General features: G+C 40.9%; 1 protein-coding gene across 4 annotated transcripts in view; it reads right to left on the bottom strand.

Annotated features, from left to right (window-relative positions):
* sgcd (sarcoglycan, delta (dystrophin-associated glycoprotein)) overlaps positions 1 to 25,241 on the bottom strand; it is a 241,637-nt gene that overhangs the window by 124,675 nt on the left and 91,721 nt on the right. For 2 of the 4 annotated variants that reach the window (XM_069145967.1, XM_069145970.1), the window contains exon 1: positions 23,926 to 24,342. The exons of 1 other annotated variant lie outside the window; for it this stretch is intronic. In XM_069145967.1, the coding sequence (XP_069002068.1) occupies positions 23,926 to 23,928 (3 nt within the window). In that variant the 5' untranslated portion in view covers positions 23,929 to 24,342. Of the gene's footprint in view, positions 1 to 23,925; positions 24,344 to 25,241 lie in introns of those variants that run through there. One more of the 4 variants, XM_069145969.1, reaches the window with a different exon arrangement.

Here is a 25,241-nt window from a genome sequence, read left to right as displayed (position 1 = left end):
ATATATTAATGGTGAATTTTCTGAGTTCAAGCAGTCCACAAAAGTTCTACATCGTGCTGAAGGGCAACCTGACGCTGGTGCCGGAGGAAAGGTCGGGGGGAGGGCGGGGTTCCAGAAATCATGACGAATTATCCTCGATGAATCAGGAATATCTACCGTGTCAATAACTGTGCAGATCATCTCAAACTGGAAACCATCGAAGAAAAAGTGTTTCCTCTGAGGTCAGAATCTGTGTAATATTTTGTTTCATGATCGCGGGCTCAGAAGTATCCGGAGTTGATCTCTTACCAGGAGTACTTGATCGCTCAAGCTGTGTATTCAGATCAGACTTATTCAAACACAAACACGACAAACAGCTGCACGAGCCAAGAGTAACCCCGACTGTTTGATGAGCTCTTTGGTAATATCCTCATACAGCGCGTAGGGGATTAATAACACGCCTCGTCCTGCATCACACTTCCTTTTTCTGCTTCCATCTGCAAGAAACCCGCCACATGCAAAGACCCATCCAAAGGTGTCTGACTCACGGGCAGCCACACCGACTTCTCCCTGAAACAAACCGCTTGTCCAATCACCCATCTGTACAGCATCCAGCTCAGCTGACAGGGCCACTCTGACATTTGTTCACACCAAGATGCTTGATTATGCAAAACCACACACGCGATACAAAAGACTGACACACTGGGTTTCCATTTCCTCTCGTTTTTATTTTTATTTTTTTAAATGATTTTTCTTGTCTGTTGTGGCAGGCTCGAATAACTGACTCTAAAACTGACACGAAATGAAAACGAAAAAAAAAAAAAAAAAGTGGATGGTAGTGAGAAAATAGAACAAAGTCTGTGCAACATTAAAGCCTTGAGACAGAATTTAGGAGAACAGCTCACAATAAATCCCCAAAATGTGAAAAGAGAAGTGAACTGAGATTATATATCCAGTGTCTAATTCCTCAAATCCTTGGGCCAGTGAATTTATTGGAGCTGGGAAGTATCTTTTATTTTTTTTTAGTATACATTCTTTCACAGTGCACCTGCTGGGAATTTGAGCAACGAAAATGTGCATTTCTCTGCAGGTTTTGTCTGTTTACTAGAATAACTCTAGATGCACAGTTTATTTAAAGGACAGAAGTCAGTATGCTGCTCAAATAAACTGCAATTGATACACAAGTAGTATTCACAACTAAGGTTACCACATAATAAAAACGCAATTGCTTTAAAATGTTTTTGTGTGGCCCCCAACAAATATGTTTTTACAAAAATAAACTGAAAAAATGTCCTCGACGACAGGGAAAAAAAAAAAAAGAAAGAGCACAAAATAAATAAAAATAAAAGCCAGAATGCTTCAGAGGCTGCCAAGCGTCTCCAGGTGTTCGTGAGACGACAGTCTCGGCAGCTTGGCAGGAGAGCAACACTCGCTGTGACACCAGCATCAGATCAGATGGAGAGGTAGGTGTGTGTGTGTGTGTGTGTGTGTGTGTGTGTGTGTGTGTGTGTGTGTGTGTGTGTGTGTTTGTGTGTGTGTGTGTGTGTGTGTGTGTGTGTGCTCGCATATTCATGTGAGAATGTGTTAGTTTTCAGAAAAAGCCCTTACAGAACCTGCGCGCTGTGTCCTGCATGTATTTCTCTGCTACTACGTGTCGACGAGGGGCGGTAGACGGCAAACAGAGACAACAACAACGACGGAGAGTTTTAAAGGGAAAATAATCTAAAGTGCCGATGTCACGTCAACACTATTGCAATCTTCTTGTCGATATCCTGACTAATCCTCCAGGCAGGTACACACCAAATACACAGGCAAGTATGTTAGCGGTGCTGCTCGCGTCGAATATGTCTTCCTACGTATGCAGTGGGTGTCAATACGAGCAGGCACATCACAAGTCTATGATATTCACTTCGTGATCAACTTTGAAGCCTTGAATGAAAAAGATGAAGTCCATGAGGATGGGAAATGCTTGCCCAGGCTGTATGTAAGCGAGCATAAATGGGAAAAATTGACTTGGGATCACGTGGAGCGCAAGTGAAACGTGAGCTGCTACTGTATGTTGTGTTGGTAGAGAGGACTGAAATGGATGCAAGTGTGTCCCGTCAGACACGTGTGCACCAGTACAGGTTCCCTCTCTGTGTAGACAGCTGTCACAGTGACAGATGGTGACTGACACAACCGAACAGCATCAAAATTTGAGCTTGAAACACATCAATCTCAATATTTGCCATAACATTTCACGATTAATATATCTTACAGATAGAACAATTGTATGTACTTTGATGGAGATACATTTTACTTCAACGTTCTTTTCGCAAAGATGGAATCATACGGCATCTGTTTGTATTTGCTAATTTATTAATAATAATTATTAAATGCTTGTTAATTCCTTCAGCAGCTATATGAAGCTATATTAATTGATAATAATCGTTGAAAGTAAATGTCTCCATACCTTTCCTTAAAAACTGGACGTAAGCATTTCTATGGACTGTAAACAAATCATATGATATGAAAATGCATCTTCTAAACTCCAAACACAGCAACAAATTGTTAATAGTTTCCAAACTTTTATAAGATGTGCACATTGCTTGATTGGGTTCTTATTCCTACACTTATATACAGTATTACACTGTGGATCCACTCCCCTCAATAAAGCATATCACAAATCAAATAAATGTACTGCAGTAATGAAATATAACTGTTCTCTCCTCTGGGCTTTCTACTGACTCTCCATCCATGCACAAAGAGTACTGATAGCTTTCCAATAAACTCTGAGGCAACAGGCTGACTGAGAAACGAAAATGGGGCTTGGTTACAAGCTAAATAATGGCCACTCTCATAAGAGTCGAGGTGTGTGTGTGTGTGTGTTAAGAAAGTGGAACTGAAGAGCCACGGAGAAAGAAAATAAGTGGCAAATTGGAGGCAAATCAAATCATTGGCCTTTGAGTCTTTTTCCCTTCATGCTGCTGTCCAATGGTGCCACTTGTTCAGCCAACTATTCATTCAGAGAGCCCGAAGAAAACCCAACGGTCCAAAAACAAAGTCTGTCTCTGATTAGAGAGAGAAATGAGGTTTTGCAGAATGTTATTGGTCATTCCTGCTGCCAAATAGCCAAGCAGCTCCCCATTAGGACGTTTATAGACAACATGTGGATCGCTACCAGGCCCCGATTGCTGCTGCCAATGGTTACGCCATTATTGGGTCTCGTAATGCCTCCAAGTGTATAAATACAAGAAATGGCCAACAGCCAGAAGCAGTTTGTTGGCCAATAGCGATGTGTGGGTAAACAGGTAATGAAATGCGATCGGCCGACTGAAAAGTAACTCAACCTTTCCCCGATTGTTGGTTTAGGGTCATTTAGGATAACCAACCGGCACCAAAAGACTAACACAGCACTGCAGAAGCTATTACATGCTAACAGCTAACGAGTTTTACCTGTTCTCGAAATGGCTTTTTGGCTCAACGTCATTGCATTAAGTGTGTTTGTTGATATATTTTCTGTGTGCAGTACATGTGTTCGTTTTCTTCATTGTATTGTGTCAACGTTGGCCATTAAAAAAAAGACTAAGTAGTTTCAGTAGCTTCTGACCTGAATTTTTCCCCCACAATCCCTCCATTGTAATTTATTGTCCTGTTCCTTTCTCTACACAGCAGCTTGAGCAATTCTTTTATTTTTATTCTGTGGCTCAAGCACCAGAACTTCAATACGAGTATTACTTTTCTCCTTTTAAAACCCCAAACAGCAACATCAGAGAGTAACAGTGGTGCGGTTGCAGGCCAGTGGAGGCAAAGAACAGAAGAAATCTGATGAAACTTGGATGAAAACAGCCTCCTAACAAATCCAACTGCATTCTGCTTATCTCAACATCAGTCCAGTCAGATGATGTATAGTGAACCATATTTCTGGTCAAATATATTATCATCTACAGATGGTGCAAATTATAATCAACTCCTGTTTTAATGGTACTACTATTACATGACACTATGACTACTGCTTTTGCAAACGTTTATGCTGCAATATAGCAAATAAGAAGTAATTCACTGTATATTCAAACAGATAAGAGAGAATAAAGTTATAGAATATAAGCCTAATTAAATTTGAACTGCATTATATCAACCACTTGTTTAATATAAATCACAAAGGAGCCTGTCTTTACCAGAAACCCTAAACTGCACATTAAAATGAATGTAGCTTCCGTGATCGAAAAGTGATGCCAATAAAGTGCCTTAAATTGCAATACCAGTGAGGGCCAGTTTCTAAATTATGACTTTCGCCTGTCCAAAACTAAAACAGAAGAAGACGACTCAGATGAGTAAACGTTGGCAGTTTTGGCACTTAGACTTCAACACTGGAGACCAATATTCACCTCCTGCCAACAGTCATTGATGGTTCCTTTTAAATGTGATCTTTGGCTTTTGTTCCAAAATTCTATGATATGAGTTCAGAAACTGATTAAATAAATCCTATTTTGTAACATTCACGTCATGAAAGTCACTAACACATGTTGTTGTTCTGCTGCAGGGGTGTCATTTTCAGAAAATCATATGGGTTGTTTACCGAGGCAATTACTGTGGTTTTTATGTGTTAGAAGACATGTTTTAGTGACACAAAGGTGATAAACATGTATGTTAGACATTTGTGGATTTAGAAGTAGTAGTTTTAATTAGTTTACTTTTTTTTTTAATGTTACATTTAACCTTTCTGCAACCATTTTGCAGTTAATTTGAACACAATCGTTTCTTGATTAGAAAGCAGTCACACGTGTTGTTTTGGAAAGCAAAGCCAGACCACGTATTTCGTTGGCATGGAAATAGGATCACAACTAAGCTTTAATGTTCCTGTTTAGTGTCACTGGGTTAAATGGTTGTGTATTTATCGTACTTTGTGCATTAACACCGGGGCCACACTCTCGGCGTAGCGGTTCATTGTCGTGTGCAGCGGCTGCTTACTGGCCCATTACAGATGAGCCGAGTGCAGTTAATACTTACAGATACGGAAAAGGTCGCGGAATAACCATAAACAGTTTATTGAGAGGTCCAACCTGTTCGGGATCTGACAAAGCTGCTTTTCCGTGATTAAACACAAACTAGAATAGAATAAGAAAACAACCAATTTTTACTGTTTAATTCTGCCATAGAGGCGTGAAGCCAGGCTCGGGGCCAGCCTTGACTGGAGGGTTTAATGAATACTTAAACAGCTGAGTAACTTTGGGCTCTTTTTTTTTAATCTATAGCAGAAATTCAGAAAGGGTTTTCTATTCTCAACTCCGTTCTGTAAGTGGCTTTTGCCGGCCTGTCAACAGCATTGTTGAGCACATGATTAGGGATAATTTGCCAAAACCTGTGCTTGTCGGCTTCGTGTGTCAGATGTGATGCTGAAGTGCAGAGAAGAGAAGAATCACATCTGTTATGTGCCTCTTTATAACTGCCTGAAAAACCTCTCTTTTTAAATTAAAAATAAGAATGCTGAGGTCTATTTTATAACCCACCTGGAGGTAAGAGAAGCATCCTTTTCATTTTAATCTCAGTTTTATCAGAGTGAATGGTGGATGCATAATGTATTCTCGTATTATTAAAAAATGTGCTGTAGTACATTGACAAAGATTATCAGGGGTCTACATGTGTCCCAGTTAGAGAAGCAACCAGAGACCCAAATCAGGCTAAGTCTTATTTTCACGAGAAGAGGTTGCTTCCCGCCCTACTGCCACAGATTCTGTCTGTGTTCATATGTGTTCATGAGTATCGAGATTGTGTTTGCACATGTAAATATCATGTCTACATTTCCTGGATAAGCCGGTTTTCAGAAACCTGATTATGCCCGCTGGAGTACTCTGAAAGAAACCTATCCATGGTTTTCAGGGGAATTTTGTCTTTCAGTAGCCTCGTTAATGCAGTAAATAAAGCATTGCAATGCTGACCTGTCCAAGTCAATGGTGGTGAAAAGGAACGCCTGATCTGCACTCTTTGCTTCCATCACAAGCCAACAATGATGCTTTCAACCTTTTCAGTGTGCCATTTAGAGGGAATTTATTTGCAGGGGAATTATTGAATTTCCATTCAGGTCGCAACATATTTGCAAATTATGTATTTATTCCCATTGCAAAACAAGGAGGGACTGTTTGAATGTTTCACGCTGTACTCGACATTGTGAAGACATAAAGACTAGCAGCCACAAATACGCATCTCTGATTCATTTGTATTGCTTTTGTTGAACTTAATTTCCCCAAACATAGAAATTAAAATACAAAGTGCTGAAATAATTAAGGAGCTGATGAAACACACAGCAGGGCAAGGGTAGTTTAGGAGGAAAAGAAAAACAAGTCACCATCCCCGGAGAAGATCACCTCTTCCAGCCTTTCAGCCCGCAGTAATCATGATGCACAATAGCAGAAGTAGAAATACGCACGACACACTTTTACTGTCAAAACCAACGAAGCATCTGCCGATTTTAGGTGAATAAGTTTGAACAAATGACCGAAATAAACACGGTTCATTTTCTCATTTTGCAAGTGTCTGCAAAACTAGTAAATCTCCCGTCAGTGTCGGCTGTTCTTAGTGTTTAAGACTCAGTAACAAAGCATTTAGCTCAATGCACTGCTGTGTCTATATGTAATGTTATGAGCACCACAAAAGAAAGTCCATTCATCTTCATTATATCGTATTGAAGGCAAATATCTAAGTAGTAGTTATTTATAAAACAAAATAATTAATCCAGAGCATCTGTTGAATTTGATTCGAGTTAGCCAAACCTGCGACCCGAAAGGTACATTTTGGGTCTTCGCACGTTCCTGCGCCAACATCCAAAATGTGTGCACGTGTCAAGACGTCCAAGTATGCAGTGCAATACGTGACAGTGAGCCCTGCTGTCTTTGGGAAATGAATTTCCCAAAGACTTAAACTTACAAGTAAGTGTAGCAACATCCATTTCAGCTGAAAATGTGCCCTCAGACACGCGGAAGCGTTACATAATAGATTCTCATCACAGATCTACCTTTTTTTTTTTCTTCTGCTAAGCCCGTCAGCCCCGAGGCCATACTTAACAAGTATAATTACGGAAATTTAATCTTTAATGTCACCAAAGCTAACAGGTTCTCTGTTGGCATGACTTTATCCACTATAAAAGGTTTAATCATAGACTGGATTTAAAAGTATGGCGAAGCAGCGAGGACGTCATCACATTAGAGCAGCAGAAAATAAACCTAAAAAAAATATCACTTTCAGCAGGAGACACACGAGCCTTAGCGGAGGAGAGTCTGAAAGAAAGTGGGAGTGACGCTCCCAGGCTCGAGAGTCTGGATCGGCACCCTGTGGTGATTAAGATGTGTTGGACTTCAACCAGGCAGAGCAGAAAACCCTCCAAAGTGTACTCAGACAGGCAGTGACGGGGAAGAGAAACAGAGCTGAGGGAGAAGGAGGGGAGGAGGAGGAGGAGGAGGAGGAGGAGGATGGGAGGGAGGTGGTAAATGAGGGGAAGAAGCAGGAAGTGTTTTTTTTAGACAGAGAAGCAGAACTTCTGGAGGTAAGGACTACTATGTTAAAGGCTCCCGGGATTCACCGCCATGAAACCCACTGGCTCAAAAGTTAAAAAGCGACACAAGGCCCTAAGATCGTACAATTTCCAACTGGTTGTCTAAAATTACAAACCTGTCGCTCTGTTGGCAGCGACGGAGACAAGTTTGTGATTTTTTTTTTTTTCTTCTATTTTCAGCAGATGCAAAAGAAAAAAAAAGATGAATTTGAAGATCAAAATAACTGCTAATGAACTCACTCTAACAGTAATATAACATTCATAATCTTGCCCTGATTCAGGTGAACGTGGTTTACAGCAATGTTTAGGTGGGTGAAATGCCAGAACCCGAGTTCTCACAGCAGAACATTGCACTGAGCGTCACATTGCCATCCCTTCCCCGGGTCAACGATACACACACATGAAAAAAAAAAGAAAACGTGATTCATCCAGGGTCCAGCTCTGATACTCGCACGCCCATTGTAGGTGCTTTCTGTGGCGCACAGAGGTCAGTATGGACACTCTGACCAGTCTGCAGCTACAATGCGCTGTTTGGTGGGACACCACCTCTCTATCACAGCCAGCATTAAGGTTTTCAAGCAACCCTCGTCACCGTTTGGTTGACCTTCCTTGGAGTTACAAACCACCGCATGCTGGAAAGACCCCACAAGACCCGCCGTTTCGGAGATGTCCCGACCAAGTCATCGAGCCATCACAATTTCTCCGTTTCATAGTCGCTTCGATCCCAACGCTTCAAACACATGAACTTCAAGAACTGACGGATTACTCCCGAACCTAATACATCCCATTAGGCCACCATTGACAGATGTCATAGCAACAAGATAATTAGCGTTATGCACTTAAACCGTCAGCGGTTTTAACGTTGGCCGATCGATATAATTAAACTGCCCAGGCCCAATTTCAGAGTCTAATAGAAACATAGCCAGTAAGAAAGAAACGGAGACTCGTGCAGGAGAAAGAAAGAAAAAAGAAAAAGAAAATGTTTGGGTTGGGTTGGTGTGAGAGAAAGATGTAGAGTCCTCTGACATCAGCTGCAGCAGTGACAGGTCAACACTGTGCTGCTCGCCTTCATCCCACCAGAGAGACAGTGATGCTAAATTGCTTGTCTCTTTTCCTTGCTCGCTCTCTATCTCTCTCTCTCTCTCTCTCTCTCTCTCTCTCTCGCTCCTTCATTATCTCCCTCTCCCTTTTTTATTTGCCCCGCCACCCGCTCTTACTCCGAGAGGCTAACATCTTAATCATAATTGTGTCATGAACCATAAACACTCAAACGCTTGGCTGTGGAAGCAAGCAGCCCCGGGGGAAGTATCCGCGCTGAATAATAACAACAATAACTTTATTTGCAGAGCTGAACTTTTCACAGCTTATTTGTGTTTACATATAATGAAGAACGCCGCGATGGTACCTCAAGTGGAATATGAATGGAAATAAAAATGGAAAAAAAACAAAAAACAACTATGCACATTTTGTTGCTGATTTGCAAATTATTTAGAATCTGAACTAATGACATATTTTCAAGATTTTTAATCTCACATCACACCTGGTTTAAACGGTTCCCCTACCATCACAGTCCAAGAGGAAAAAACTGGGAAAAATGCGGATGTTGGCACATAAAAAAAAAAAAAAAAAAAAAAACTCTGAAAGCTTCTTCAAAGTTTGACACCAGATGCTGGTTTCAGTCGAAGGGAGAATTAGTGTCAGAAAGACTTTTCTACTTCTGTGAAGCGATGTAGTTCATTGCAGTAACTCCGGAAGATCTCAGGAGAGACTGAGTGTGAGTCAGAGAGACGCAGTTGAACGGACCGAATCCAGGACGTGATCGCTGAACTGATGCTGCACTTTTAATCCGTCCCCCCACGAGAAATGTTGCGAGTAAAATAAAGCTAGAATATGAAGCAGTTTCATTCACTTTCCCGCCGGTGGAAATCATAAAGGATGCAACGGTCTTACGAGCAAACAACTGACTCCGCCGTTGTTTTCTGTTATTCAAAAATACGTCTATATCGATACAATGTCGCTGAGGGATTACTGCGTGGGGCCAAATTATGTTTTACTGTCAGACTTTAAAGCCTGGCCGAATGAGTGAGATAATGCATAAACATCACAAACAGCCTCTTTTAGTTCCAAGAGAATAGTCACAATCACTACATCCCTGGGTACGCGGCACAGGACATCCCGCACAAACTCGCCAAGCTACTTTAGCGGACATGTTAAATTCACTGGACTATTTGTTTAATGGCAATCTACAAAACTACGCTGGGGTCCACTGAGGAAGTGCAGACATTCCTCCTCTCCATTGCCGTTTAAAGGGATCCAGGGAATATGTGCTGCGTTGAAGATGACATCACAGTGGTGTCACTATATTAACGGTGTGGCATGTGCTATCGTCAGTGGAAAATAAAATCCAAGAAAGTATCAAGTACCGAAAGTGAGCAGGATCGACGCGAGCAGAGCCAGTGATTTTAACTTCTTTAGCAAAAGGAAAAAGGTATGGTGACTAAAAATGTTGGAATCTGTAGTGTGACTGAGGATTATACTGTGACTGCATTTCATTGTATGCACCTAAATAACCTCTGTGTTTCTGTAGTTGCATTTATTGGCAGATTTATATGGTAGTTTTTCCTATTTGCGTAAAATGTTGTGTACTTTTATCCTGAAATGTCTGCGTCATATATGCTGCTACATTCTTCAGTAATATTCTGCAGTGTTTTTCGAAATATTTTCACCTGTATTCAAGTCGTTCAGACACATGAAAGCGCTATTGTGGTACTATGACAATGCCTACAATGTGATCCAGCTGCAGGACAAGTGAAAGTTCTGCTCCAAGCTGTTAGATTAAAGTACTGTTGGCACAAACAAAAAGCCTCCTCTCCAGTAAGAAGAATGGTTAGTTCAGTGCCTGAATCTCAGTCGTTTTTCAGTGTTTCCTTGGTATTACACAGGAATTGACTGGGATCCAGGAAATATCAGACACCCTCTACTGGCTTAGCTGCCCATCCGTTAGCGGGATCTCTGCCTATTGGACGAGTCTGTGGGGGATTTTTTTTTTGTGTGGAAGCGAGCGGATTTTCTGTGGCTCAAACAGATGGCACACAACTTCCCTCTCCAAAAACATGGTAAATAAATATTAATCTCACAGCCAAAAGCAGCTTCGTGGAAAGAGATCCTTGGAAGCATGACCGTGGTACTTCCTCTGGGCTTCCACATTTCTTTTGAGCTCAGCAGGGGTCAACCAACCAAAAACAATTCCTTTGGCTCGGAGTCTGGGTGCGGCATAAATAACAGCGGTGCAACTAAATTGTGACTTTGTTTTTCCCACAAACTAAATTCAAACCAGGATTTTAAGTGGCATAATATAGCTATATTAGTTCTTCATTGATAAAGCTGTGGTTACATTGAAAATACGGAGAAGTTTACTCCTAAAATGTAAAAGTGTATGATTTGTTCCTCTATTTGTACTCGGAAAAAGTCCCCTTTCCAGAAATAGTCTGTCAACACAGAGGGGACCCACTTTCTTTGGTACCACTTTTCCATGTGACGAAAAACAGCAAGGGTTCATAGAGAAACAGAAAAAAGTGCATAACAAATGTCGTTTTAGTTTTTTTGCGTGGTTATAATCTTCGTTAACCAGTGTAACTAGTGTTAATGTGACAAGTACAGAAAAGAGCCCAGCTTTGATTTTAGTCACTACGGTTATGACTGTTATCTGATTCTCCTCCACTTACACAGTGAATTGTTGTTAACCGAATGACCAGCACACAGAGGAAAGTCACACGGGAGAATTGAACAACACTGATGGAATGCAAAGTGTCCCCCCCCCCCACCTGCCTGCAATCAGTAACCACGGTAACAAAAGAAAGATTTGTATGATTACTGTCTGACAGTCCTCGATTCATAAACTCAAACAAAAGTCTGAAGTGAAACTCGCAAAGTATCGACCAATCGTGACTTTCGACCGTTACGTGAAAGAATATTTCATTTATTTTTCAAGAGTGCTCCTCATGAAATGCACTTTCATCCAAAGTGCTTCTGAGTGATCCCGGTCCGGTGCTTTTTAGCGCAAATGGGCCGAAACAAAGAACCTGCTGACTCTGCAGTGGAGGACAGAGCCAAAGAGAAGATATCCGACACATGGAGCGAGATGTTTTTCAGAAAGGTTACAGGGAAAGAAACGAATGCTAGAAGATGAAATATGAAACCAATCTGACCAAGTGGAAACTCAACGTAAAAGACCCAGAATACAATGGAGCCGGAGACTGCTCCACTAGAAATATACATTTTAATAACAACAAAGGAAACTGATCTCCTTGCAACTGGGGGGCAGCAGAGGAGGGACAAAGGAGGCCTATAAATGCAGACCATAATAGAGGGGGGTTGGAGTAAACTTGCATGACTCGAATACACCTTAAATTAACAACCAAAGAAATTAAAAAATGTGGCTGTATAAGAACGGATGTGGGGAGTTGTGTGCTAAAAGAAGAGAAATCACAAAATATATAAAAGCAAAAATGAACCACAAGACACAAACCAATTATAACCAAATTAAAACTTGTTCTGCAGCACTGCATATTTACTCCTTCACAGCAGCTGAGGCAATTCAAACTACACCATAATGCGCACACGCAAGACGGCTACACTGTCATTTAGCTTCCCCACCAGCACACCAGAAAGAAATTATGACAAACAAACAAAAAAAATTGGCCAAAACAATCGCGTCATTATAGGAACACAAAAAAATAATAGGCCTGGGAAAAGCTGTGTTTTGCTTCTCAAAGTACATCTTTGATAAAAGAAAAAAAAAAACTAAAAGAAACAGAGCTAAATTAATATAGAAAAGTATACTATTTCCCCGCCAAATTGCAAGTGACTGGGGTCTCTAATTATAATTAGCTTCACTTCCACAGTGACAAGAGTGAAAGAAAGAATGTAAATCTTAGGTTTGGAGTCTGGAAATATCAAAACCTAACACAGAAGGAAAATAGATTTTGATATAGCGAGCGAGCTTCAAACATCGAGTGGAGGAGTATGAAATATTCTCCAGGATGTCTTAAGATGAAGGACAGATAGTGGATTTGTTGTTGTCTGGAGATTTCACCTCCCTGCGTGACCGTCGTCTGAAGTTTCAGGTTATTTTTAACTGTCAGATGAAACCAGGTCGAAGGTCGTGACACAGGATTGGTAAGCAGGTGCGAGGATTTGCCTGCGGACTTTGAAGCTCTGTCGTGGGAGTTGTGCTTCGAAAAGATCCAAAAAAGGCTGAGTGGGAGAGGATTTAGTCCACCTCAACAAGTGACGGTTTTACTTCCTGTCCTGTCCTGACCTCTTTTCTAGGTGGTGTTTAATGCGAGACAGCCTACTTTAAAGATAAAGACTTAGTTTTCATTATTATTCACTTATGGGAACCCTTTTTTTTTCTCCCCACCAAACCAAACGCTGAGATTTCGCAAAAAGAAGCTACTTTGCTTTCAAAATTCCAATATGAGCAGTCAGACAATCCCGCAGGTTGTAAATGAAAGCCCAGTGAGAAGAGTTATACCACAGATTTGGACGTGAAATACCTCAATACGCCAACATAATTTGTTCCATTAACTCCAAGAGCTGTTTTTCTTGATGATTTTGATTCCAGTAATCTGCTAACCCAGCCAGAGGATTCTTGGGCTCCTTTGCCTAAAAACCACAACAAACTTGGATTGAACTTCTCCCACTTTTAAAACCATGACAACTACAGATTTCTTCTGTAATGTGCACAGCAATGTTTTGTTTTGTTTTTGGATTTTACAAAATTAGGAACAAACACCACAATACAAACTGTTCCCACGTATAAACCAGTTGTCTTTCTTTCAACCGTGATAACAAAGGTCATCGATCCTTAAGGAGGTCATAATATTAACCTAAACTGTGATCTTTCTTTCAGCTCAGCTACAGTATGTTTTTGTGCCTAAATCATGCTAAACCTTTAATCATTGCAGAGTCAATTGATAACGTGCTTTTGTTTTGAAACTATAATAAGGTCATCCTCATGGTCGCAGCTTTAATGTCTCCCTTTGGGAAACATTACAGATTCCCTATTTGGTTGTTTTGTTTGCATAACTTGCATCTTCCTCTCATATCGCTAGTGTAAAAAGCTGCTGCATGCCAAAAGGCCATATTACCAACATGATAAATAAGGACAAGGTCACCCATTTTGCTTATTATCTTGTTTCCAAACACACGGTTGATAGACTGAAACTTATGTAACCACTTTTTTTTTTTTGGTCCGGAGCTCCAAACAGCTCTACAATCATATTTTCTAATTCTTCCTGTCTGTGCATCAGGATTTTTCGCGTTACATGTAATTTCATTCGCATTCATTCTCTCGGGCCGTCGGGTCGCGAGCTGACTTTGAGTTCTCTGCACTTCAAAGACGGTTTCCGGTAAACATCTGTGGTATTTACTGCACAAGCGCGCTCACAATCATTATAGGTGCTCAGCTGCGGTTGTCCATCTTCTCTGATGCATACCGAACATTCATTTATATGCCCACCGCCGCCTTGTTCGGGAGTCTGGGACTATTCAGAACAACAAATTTTATGGTAAGTGCCAATCGGTCATGCCGCACTCTCCCGGGGACGTGATAGAGTTAAATAGAGAGATAGTTGTACACGCACACACACTCGGAGAAAAAAAAAGAAAAAAATGGCAGACAAAAGTGGAAAAGAGAGAGCGATAAACAGAGAGGGAGGAAGAGGGAGAGGTTGAGATACCTCACTTTCAGAATAAAACAAAAACAAAACCAAAAAAAAGAATGGAGGGGAAAGGAGAAAGCGAGGGCGCATGGGAGGAGGAACCAAGAGACAAGATGTAAGAGACAAAAACAGATATAGAGATAGAGGCAGAGGAAAGAAGGAGATATCAGCAGACAGAAGGGAGGAAATAAAGAGATGGTAACCATGACACTGAAGTTAAAATTAAAAGACAGTTGAGGGTCAGGTTCAGATGTTGTCAAGTCTGCCTCAGTAAAATAATTACCTGCCTCATGCAAGCTGAAAGCAATAATGTGTCGTTGTAGTCATTTTCGTGATCATAATGAAGCGTGTCACTTATATTTAACAGTTGTAATTGAGAAATGCGCAACTGCAAATGTGTTTTAGTTTAAATTTTCAAATGTTTATTTGAAAATAAAATGTATTTTGGAACTAACTCTTCCACCATTGTTATTATTTAATTTTTCATTATCTGCGTCGTTTTCTTGATATTATATTTATATATGAAACGCAAAACATATCATACCATTAAAAAAAAAAAAAAAAATCACCATAAGGCAAACCTTTAATTCAGCCAAAACAGAAATGTTTCCTTAACTAAAGGGTTTCTGTACCCTAAAACTGTAGGACATGAGCCCTGTCCGGCGTGTCTTATACACAAACATTATGCATCATAGATGGAATAAGGAGTCGCAGAATGATGTCCATGTTGGACGAGCTCACTCCTCACAAGTCTGATCAGATGTCAACAATCACTGCCAAAGCAGGAAGTAGTGTCTTTAAATAACGAGACAGAAGAGTGTGGAATTGGATCCCGTGCTGCTTGCTTTCATGCAGGAGATTTAAGTTTGTATCTCGATGAAGACCTTCTCATTAACTGTAGTCATGCCATAGAGTATCCCAATGCTAAAATGGATGATTTTCAACTTTAACAACCAAAAGCACCCTAAAATGTGCCTCTCATTCGCACACCGGTGGCTGCGCAGCTAATTATGTTCACCCAGATCGTGTTTTCCTTTCTGATATCACTACAACTGTAAAGCCACAGTCCTTCTTTCGCTCAAACGGTCTTTAGCGGTCGCAGTTACACAAACCAACAGGACATCTTTCCTTTTTAAACATTTTTTATTTATGTTTCAGATTGTGTTTCCCTGCTGAGCAGAAAACTGCCTCGGACTCACTGTTGCTGGAACAAAATAAATTAAATAGTAAACATGAATGCAGCTACCAGCACTTTGCAGCAGACCTTTAGAAAGTAGGCTATTTTTGGACATTTTCAGTATCAGTTTATCACACCAGGCGTGCTGCTTCATTGCCAGCGTGAGCAATCCAAACCAATCATTTAAAAACCCGCAGCTACTTACACATCACCTGTCTGAGAAGACAAACTCTCCAAACCACATTCGTTTGCTCCTAATTGGAACTAAAATATGATAAACATCTTGCCAATTAACGTATTACTTGAAACCCCTCATCATGTAAACTGGCTGTAATCAGCCTCATTGTCATGTTAACAGTAAATTAAAAGTCAAAAAGCGTAAACTGTTTACTTTAAAGTTTGTTAATGATTTCCAAAAAGCCTCAAGACAACAGATGTCAAACTGCTGGAGTTCGAAATCACCAACAAGTTTTCTGTCTAAATTTGTTTGGCAGCGTGCAGGAACTTGTGCATGTCAGCATGACATCAGCTCAGCTGTCCGAAGGGCGTCGTCAAACAACAACATGAGCCCAGGAACATGAGCGACTTAACTGTCAGCTGCTTTTAAAGTGTTTAAGGATCAAGTTTTTCCTGTAGTCTGACCAAATGAGTTCAAAATGAATTTCAACTTCCACTTCGAGAGGAAACTGCACAGATGCTTTACCATTCCAAAGATACACATCGAGATATGGACACAAACAGCCAGAGGGGAGAGAGGCCTTGTTTGTTTTTGTGCATGTCTACAGGAAGGAAGAGGGGAGAGGGGGGGACATCAGAGGAAGTGGTTCAAACTGGCTCTGGCATTTTTAACTCCACGGAGTGATAAGCATCCTGACAACGTGAAGGTTTAAGGTTGATATTTGGTTTCAAAGCTAAAGCTCCAATCAATGTAAAGCAGATAATTCAAATTTCATTTGAATAACGTTATGCTAGTAGGATTATTATTTTTTTTAACCTGCGAATCAATTGTCGGTTTATAAAAATGTGGTGATTGAAAATGGAGCTAATGAGTCAATCTTCTACTTCCAATGTTTCGGTTATTCGCGTATTCACACAGCGAGCCGGACCGTCGATGAGCAGAGTGAAAGCAGCAGAACGAGCCCGTTTCCGTCAAACGCACGTTCGTCTGCGCGTCAGCAGCCCATTACATCTTTCACCAGATCACTATAGTGTCGCACAGCCAGACCGACGGCATCTTCACCACACTTTTTGCTCGTGGTGCAGAATATTCTGTCTGCACCCACATATCATTCTGGTATGATGTGGTTTTGTATTACTTTAAACCAGTACAATCAGTTCGGCTGGCTTTAAGCTGAGGGTGCAGCGACGGTTGCAAAATCAAGTGGAACTTGTTTTGGGGGGAATATTTCCAAAATGGTTGCACACGGATGATGGAAGGGGAGGAGACGAACCGCAGCTTCATACCAAAATTACGTTTTGCCCGGTTTACCACATCACATACAGAATTCTGTGTTTCGAATATGAGGTTTAAAAAGGCTAATGGGTGAACTTTTGCAAGTATTTGGCTTTTTTAAAGACATTATTTTGATATTTCAAATGCATAGCTGCAATCATAAAACTCAACAATCAGCCCGATAGTCCAAAAAGCTATTTCAGAAAATAAAGCGTATGAATCATGAAACACTCAGCCCCTGAAGGACGTTGTGTTAAAGTTTGAACAGAAGTGAGAAAACAAACTTTATGTGTCATTTCATTCCTTTGAGGCGTGCGGTCTGTTTTTAAACCAGAAACACTGATGGAGTGGAGTCTGATGTTTCTTTCTCAGTTTGTCTGAGGAACCCGTGATGACGTGAAAAGATACAGTAAATGAATCAGAACTGTCCCTTTTAATTGACCTGCCTCATGGCTGAATCACTGTCAGATAGAACATAAATCACACAAAAATAACCGATAGATGGACCCCAGGTGTCCAGTCCAGTTTTATAAACCCGGCTCGTTAAAAAACACATCAATGGACTCACGCAAACACACCCACGTCTCCATGAATATAATTTCAGCGTCCCTGTACATTTCGTTCCAGCTCGCTTTTTAGAGTTTTTAAGTGCCGTTGAGCCCGCAGCGATATGGCCACAAACATCGGAGGCGGGGTCATAATTTCCATGGAAATGACTTTGGGGTGCCGAGCCAAGCGGATGTGGGAAGATGTTGGCTCGGCTCAGTTCGATTCCTGCTCCAAAGTCTAATCCTCAAATTATCACTCACTCAGCAAATCCCCCTCTCTTCTCTTCTTCCACATCCTCATCTCCAGACTCATTTGCCTCTCATTTTCCTCTCAAGCCCCCCCGCAGATCTATATATCTGTCTGTCTGTCTGTCTGTCTGTCTGTCTGTCTGTCTGTCTGCGGGGGGAGAGGAGACAATAACAGAAACTGCATGAAAGGAGACTTTATCTGTAAAATAAATCCCCAGGAAAGGCCATGGTGGTTTCATTGAATGCCATTATGCCTCGGATTTAAACCAGTAATCTAAAATGTAGAACATGTAAGTTTTAAAGGTCCCTATTGGTACACTTTTCCAGTGTTTTATTCACACTCTTGAAATCCATTAGAATATATATTTTTGTCCCAAAAACCATCTCATTATAGTTTTACATCTCCTTTCTCTCTGCTCTCCCAAGAACGGGCTGTTTTGTATCTGTGTTTTTAAGATGCATTGATATCAATGATCCCCTCTTCTGATTGGCTGACTGTTTTCGGAGTGACATACAACCAGGATAAATAACACATTTTCTTTTTTGTCTCGTAGCTTGCTTGCTCAGCAACAGAATGACCACCCTGGGTTTTCCTCCACATAAAAGGTTGGACAGTGGGCCACACTGAGGGCAGACAAATGACATCAGTGCGAGTTTGTGACATCACAAATTTGAGCAAGTTCAAACAGTATTTTCATAGCATCTAGATCGGCTTTATGATAGAAAAAAAAAAAAAAAGATGAGGAAATCTGGTAGTTATACATTACGGGACCTTTCAAACAAATATGCTAATTTTAAAAGGCAATTTGCAACAAAAAAAAAGACAAACTGCATTTGTGGAAAACTGCAGTCATAAAGCTGACAAAAGTCACACTGTGGCTCTGAGCTATGTTGCATCCTCATGTTCAACCAGCACGTGCATCTTTATAAACATATCGCCACGAGCAGGGGGTTGATGTGAGCTGATGTGAACAAATTGGTGTTAATACACTATAAAATGTAAAACTGCACCAGTAAAGGAGGACAAAAACGACACATAAATATGAAAATTACAGGTTTTAAAACACTTAAAAGACTTTGATTATTTTGTGAGAGGAGAAACACATGTATCATGCGTGTCAATCTATCTCACTTATCGGAGCGGTTTGATTTGTAGGAAGTATATTTATTTCCTTTGTCAGTAAGATTTCAATAATTAGAACAATTCTCACATTTCTGGACAACTAGTATCGGCCTAAGGACCGGAAACAGGAACAATCAACTATCCAGCTACCTTATAAGTCAACAAATTGAGACCAAATTTAAAAAAAAAAAGTCTGATGAGTCCGTTTTCACAGTTTTCCAGACTTTGGGTGGTTTTATGGTTGCAGAAAGCTGACGTATGATTACAGTCTACGAGGCATGCTGCCAGCTGTTAAATATAGCGATGTGCTGGGCAGCCGTATTGCTTAAAAGCTCAGCTTGACAGTGTGCCAGTGGCCATATTCAGACGTATATATGTCTGGGGATACGTTTGGCAAAATGTCAACAAACAAGAAACAATTTTGTAAATTACAATCCCAACACAGGGTTACGACGCAAGTCAGTAGGCCATGGAGTCTGTGGTTATAATTACTGTGTTTGCTAATTACTGCTAGCTCGCACACATTAAGTGTAAAGAAAACTTTCAATATGTCTCTGTGATACATTTATTACTCTAAAAAAAGAAAAAAAAAAAAGCTTCCTTTCAGCTGTCCGTTGGAACAACAGCCGAAATATTTGGTGATGTCCATCTTCTGCAAAGGCCTAAAATGGCTTGAGTCCAATCATGGCCGGGGAAAGTCAAAGCTCTTATCCTGGCAGGTTTCTCTCTGAACCAAACCACATTCTGCAGCTGCCCATTTCTGCCTCCTTTTCACGGCTTCTTTCAACCAATTTTGTCCCGCACAATAACCGTACGCTACCTCCATTCATTCAAAACTACAGGTGATGTTCTTTCAGGAAAAATCTTTTGTTCGCAAATCTGCACCTGTGTCGGAAGTAAATGACGGCTTCCTGGTGGCTGTGTGAAGCCTCTGCAGAAGAAAAGCAGGCAATTTTATCACGGTAGCTCCAAGGGCTTGTCATTTTCCCTGCTTCTACTGTACAGCGATACAAGCACACAGCGAGAAGTTACAGCTCCATGCTTTCTTTGTCTCCATCCTTTTTCTCTCTCTCGTCCTTTCTATGTTCACGTCTTCTGCAGCTTTACCCAGGTCTGTCTCTTTCTCAGTAACTTCTCGCCTTTTCTCTGTTGCTTTCTCAAAAGTGTGATTTTTGTGTGAAACAAAACCTTTACAGTGACGATAAGGTTTTTGAAGAACCCTTTGGGAAGGCTACCAGGTCTCTCTGTCTCTCCCACTTGTTCCGCGGAGAAGTGGAAACCTCACCGCAGAGTCGCTGGTTAGATGCTGAGTACTGAGAAGATTTAGAAGGAAGGCTGATGTCTTGAAGCCAGTTTGCAATGTGCCAACGTGCTGCTGCAAAGATCTGATGGGACGGATAAACCCTCCAGACCTTCCCAGCAATCAGCAAACGGCTCTCGCCGGCTGTTCGGAGAGATTCAGTGAGTGGAAAACACCGCCAGGGAGAAGTGCATTAGTTTTGTCGATGCGTGGTTGGAAACGTCCAAATTTGAATCCCGTGATGGTGCTGGTGACCATAAGAATTCACCATTCCAGTATTTAGAGTCTCAGTCCTGCGGGGGTTCCCTTTCAAAGGCTGCTGGTAAATATATGTTGGCGCTACATCTGCGTGATGCTACATCTACTTTCGGCTGCCTTTAGTAAGAGGCAACAGCTGGAAGCTACATGTAGGCAGACAGACAGTAAAATACACATGAAGAGACAGAGACAGCGAATCGGGGTTGGGGGAGGGGGGGAGGGAAGGAGGAAGGGAGGGAGGGGGCGGCTCTGGAGGATATTTGGAGCGCTGACTCAGTTCCTAATATAACTGTGTGTGGAGCGACAGCTGCAGTGTGTCCTGAAGTGGGTGGGCTGTTTTACACCTCAGAGTCACAGTGAAGCTGTCTGGAGCTTCCCTTCAGGGCTGCTTCAGACAAATGTAATCAACGTGTAATAAACGCGGGCAAAGATGAAAGAGGACAGAAACGGCAGCTGGCTGTTCGTAGACACGGTAGCAGCAGTTTGGTTTCTTCATCTATTTACTTCCTTGCTCTGTTTTTATTCAAAAAAGGGGGCAACAGTCAGTCTTTGGGTAAAACTGCTGTCAGAGATGATGTCCAGCCATGAAGTTGGTTCTCCCCAAAACGCTTCACTTTTCGAGTTAATATTGTTCAAATGTTAAAAGTAAAATACATTCTTTATCAAAAAGCAACATTTTAGCACAGTTGCTCCTCTTTATGTTTTCAAAACCACTGCCTGCTAAGTGGTTAACGCCACTGCAGACATCTGATATTGTGCGTAATGATCACGATCAACGCAAACTACACATTTTACGAACGTCGATGACAACACTCGCTACCGACTGTACCACTTGTCCAAAGGAGATAAAACATGTAGGAAAGTCATATTTTACTCAGCTTTGCCTGCATCGTTCCATCCACCACAGGCATGTGTCTCACAACCACAGCATTTTTTTTTTTTTTTTTTTATGAACAAGCTAAAACAAAAGCTATTTTGACTGTTTATATTAGATTTCCATTAACGGTATCTTAAAGTTTGGCAAATTTCAGTAAACTTTGCTCTTGACTTTAGTCAGTAAATTTGACTTTACTCTGCTATCTGATTTTTATGTTTGGCATTCTTTCTAAACTCAGTATTTTGATGTCAGACATATATTACTCATTTAATTGACATTTAGATTTGTTTACACTAAAGTTTAAAGGGTTAATTTGTTTAAATATTGTTGTTCTGTAAAGAATATTTTATAAAAAATGTTAAATCTGTTCTATTCCCGCTGTGAATCAGGATTACTTCAGGGCAGTGAGCACATTTGTTTCATTTTTCAACTCAATACCTACGCGTACTGTGAAAAAAAACGACACCCCGTGTTGCTGTTTTTACAGTGATGTAATAATTATGGTCCAAAATAACGTGAACAACTTTTCGATAAGACTGTTTCAGGGACCTTCTGGTGTCAAACGCTTGTTGTTAAGTAATTTTGAGTTCTTCCACTGCGGATCCTCGCAAATGCAGATCGTCTGTGCGCACACAATAGCTCTGCTACTGAAAACATTTTGAGGGGAAACACTGGAACAGCCGAGTGTGAACTGCCCCTCACTTTGAAATTACAACTGGAAGAAGTGCTCGACTGCAAGGTCTGAATCGAGTATCTAAACTACTGAATATGGTTTCAGAAGTGCTTTTCAATGGCCGGTGCGGCCACAGTTCAGTGTAGGAAGCTGAAACCTTATTTATACTGTCAGAAAGTCAAGGGCAAACTCGTTGAGATGAAATTTCCAGGAGGCTCCTTGAGACATGAGCAACCTAACCGTAAAAAAAAGTCGGACAAAGTTTAGTGAAAACAAAATTAATTTTATGTGAAATCGTCAATCTCTGAAGACTCTGCAAAGTTTTGATTTGCATCTTTTATTTACGTGACCATCATCGGCAAAAGGGGCAAATCTGCTGAATTTCAATAAGTATTGTGAAGCGTTTCCAGACTTCTGTCTCATCACGCTTGCAAAGGTCTGCGGAGAATCTCATCACAAAAATTGGGATAATGAGACCGTTGCAAATCCTGAGGCAGCAATTTTGGATTTGAAAAGTCATTGGTTTTCTGTCTGGATAAAAACAGGCTCTTAAAACTGTAATTTAAAAAAAAATTAATAATTGAACTTTTGATCATATTTTGTTCAACTTTGTAAACTTTGCTCCAAAGTACTCAAATTAAAGTAATCAGATACGATTGACCTTTAAAGGTTTGTAATGAAGCGGTGTGTGTAAGATAAAGTTAAATTATACTAATAAAACGGGTACATGGGTACATTATGCTGCAGGAGGGATAGGAAAACTGAACTGTTGGAATATGTTGTGAACCCGCAATGACCAAAAATTTGACTACACATTTTCATTGGCCACACATCTGATATTTAGTAGGTCTGTGTTAGCAGACATTTACCTTTGAAGAAGTATTCCAACCATATTTCTTAACTTCCCCTGAAAGCAGCATGATGTGACTAAAGTGAATCACAATGTAATTCAACGTTTTGGGACATTTTAGTGTCATTAATCGAAAACTTTGCTTTGTGGAAAAAAAACAAAACTGTTTATATTCCAGAAGACGTGTGCTGAAAAAAAAAAAAAAAAAAAAAAAAAAAAAAAACGGATATCATGCGAGTATTAGCACCAGAAACTTTCAAACAGTAGTCAGCCTTGACTCGGACTTGGAGCAAAAAGACTCGCTCTGATAGTTTAGAGACATGACTTGGACCCGTTCCAACAGATTTAAAAGCAGAAATCACCCTTAACCACTGAGCTATGCCGAGACTGGAGCTAAACAAGACCCCCCCCCAACAACGCGCCCCCTTCACCACAACTGAGCCAGACACTGATCCCTCCGAACCAGAGCAGAACCAGAGTCAGTGTTGAGGCATGTGCTGCCTCCTCCTCCTCCTCCTCCTCCTCCTCCTCCTCCGGTCCAACCCCGACAGTAGGCTGCAGTCTGTCCACACTCAGCTTCTTGTTACTTATTTATAGCAGCTTGTTCCCCAGAGGGACAAAGTAATTGAAACCAAATGTGTTGCCGGGACTGATATAGGGAAGTGGGGCGGTCAGCCCACCTTTCTTCTTCTAGCTCTCGCTACACACAAAGATTTTAGAAAAAAAAAAAAAAAAAAAAAGGGGGGGGGGGGGTGTGAGATTCAGAGCAAACAGCTTTGGAAATCACTTTTCTTGCAATTTCATTTCTAAATGAAAAAACGAAAGTTCCACAGCTTCATTTCGCCCCAACTTCTCGGTTCACAACAAACAAATTAATTTAACTGCTTCAATCTCGAGGGCTCTGCATTTGTAAAGTGGTTCTAATTTTTGGCTTTGTTTTTTCTTTTCTTTTCTTTGATTTTTTTTTTCTTAGGCAAGTAAGCACCAAGTAGGGGGGGGAAGAATTATAAAAAAATGCATTTTGTTCAGAGAGAAACAAGCAAACTAAAAATAAGAGGAAGTTCAGCTTTAATTTGGTCCACTTTTTGAAGACTTACGCTCGCAGCAATCAAAGCTCGGCCCACCTCCCCGCCCACAACAACAACAACAGCTAATGAGCAGTACAAACAAGTCAGAGAAACTTACCATGCTTGCTTTGCTTTTCTTTCTCCTTTTTTTTTTTTTTTTTTTTTTTTTTTTTTCTTTTCCTCCTTGTGTCTTATTTCCTTTCCTTTACTTCCTCTCTAAACCTCCCTTCTGGGCTACTGCTGAGCTCTGCTACAAGTCGAGGTGTGTCAGCCAGATAAAAATGGAATTGAGTTGCTGCTCAGAAGCTGCATGAGGCCTTCACTGACCAACTCAAAGTCAGGCGGCCACCTCTCTCGGTCTCTCCCCTCTCCGCTGACTGGTTCGCTTGTCAGCTTTTTCCAATAACAAACTGCTGCCCGCCTCTTTTGGCCAAGTCCCTGAGCTGTGCGCTGGACGCTCGCTGGACTCCTGTGACCCGGCTGTCTCCCTCCTTTTCCAACTTTTTTTTTTTTTTTTTTTTTTTTTTTTCTTCAAGGCTGCTGCTCGGCCGTGGAGTGTCTTGTTGCTCCGGCACTCAGTCTCTCTGAGCTGCAGCCCTGCCTTCTTGCCAGATTTAGAACGAGAGACACATGTGGGCTTTCGGGTTTGAAGTTTAAAGAGGTGGGACTTGACGGAGAGTGTTGTGTTGTCATGACGACCCTTCCTTCTGTAGTTCCTGCCCCTCCTATGTTTCATGAGCAAAAGCATGTGGGTGCATTTGGATTTTTTTCTTTTTCTTTCTACATGTGTGTGTGTGTGTCTACATATAATGCTATTCATGAGATTAAGGACAGATGTATTACACACTAATAAGCTCTTTTCTCTCTGACTCCACCTTTAAGCCATCACTGTGAGCGGCAGATCATTAATCAGTAAGTAGTCATTTGTTTGGTCGTTTTGTACTCTTTACTTTTTATGTCTAATTGGTGATTAGGTGTCCTTTGACAACTAACTAATAGACTGGCCATCACAATATCTTGCATCAAAAAGTGGCATCATTAAATGTATTGGTTGGTTGAGCAACAATCCAAAAGTATTAGATGTACAATAATGTTAAAAAAATAATCCTTGAAATACAGCAATTTCTTTCCACATTTGAGAACCTTGAGGTCTCAAATTAACCAAGAACCCTTTTTAAATTCCACACATTGGACACATTTCATCCTTACAAAGATGCTATGCAAGTTCATGTGATACACACGAGGTGGAAGTTCAAAAAAACCTTTTGGAGGGAGATGACGGTTGGATTTGTGTTCGCATTTTACCGAGATGTGTTTCTGTAATTTCTACTAGTATACTGTGTAAATTGTTAAAGCACTTCAATTGTTTTGGAGAATTATCCATTATTAAGGTGTCTGTTTGGGCCCAAATGCATTCTGCAGCAGGACAACAAG

The sequence above is a fragment of the Embiotoca jacksoni genome, unplaced genomic scaffold, assembly GCF_022577435.1.
Source record: "Embiotoca jacksoni isolate LCO1_2020_lvr unplaced genomic scaffold, fEmbJac1.0.p SCAF_13, whole genome shotgun sequence".
Lineage (NCBI taxonomy): Eukaryota > Metazoa > Chordata > Actinopteri > Embiotocidae > Embiotoca > Embiotoca jacksoni.
Note: the sequence above shows the minus strand (reverse complement) of the source record. Positions and strands in the feature narration are given on the sequence as shown.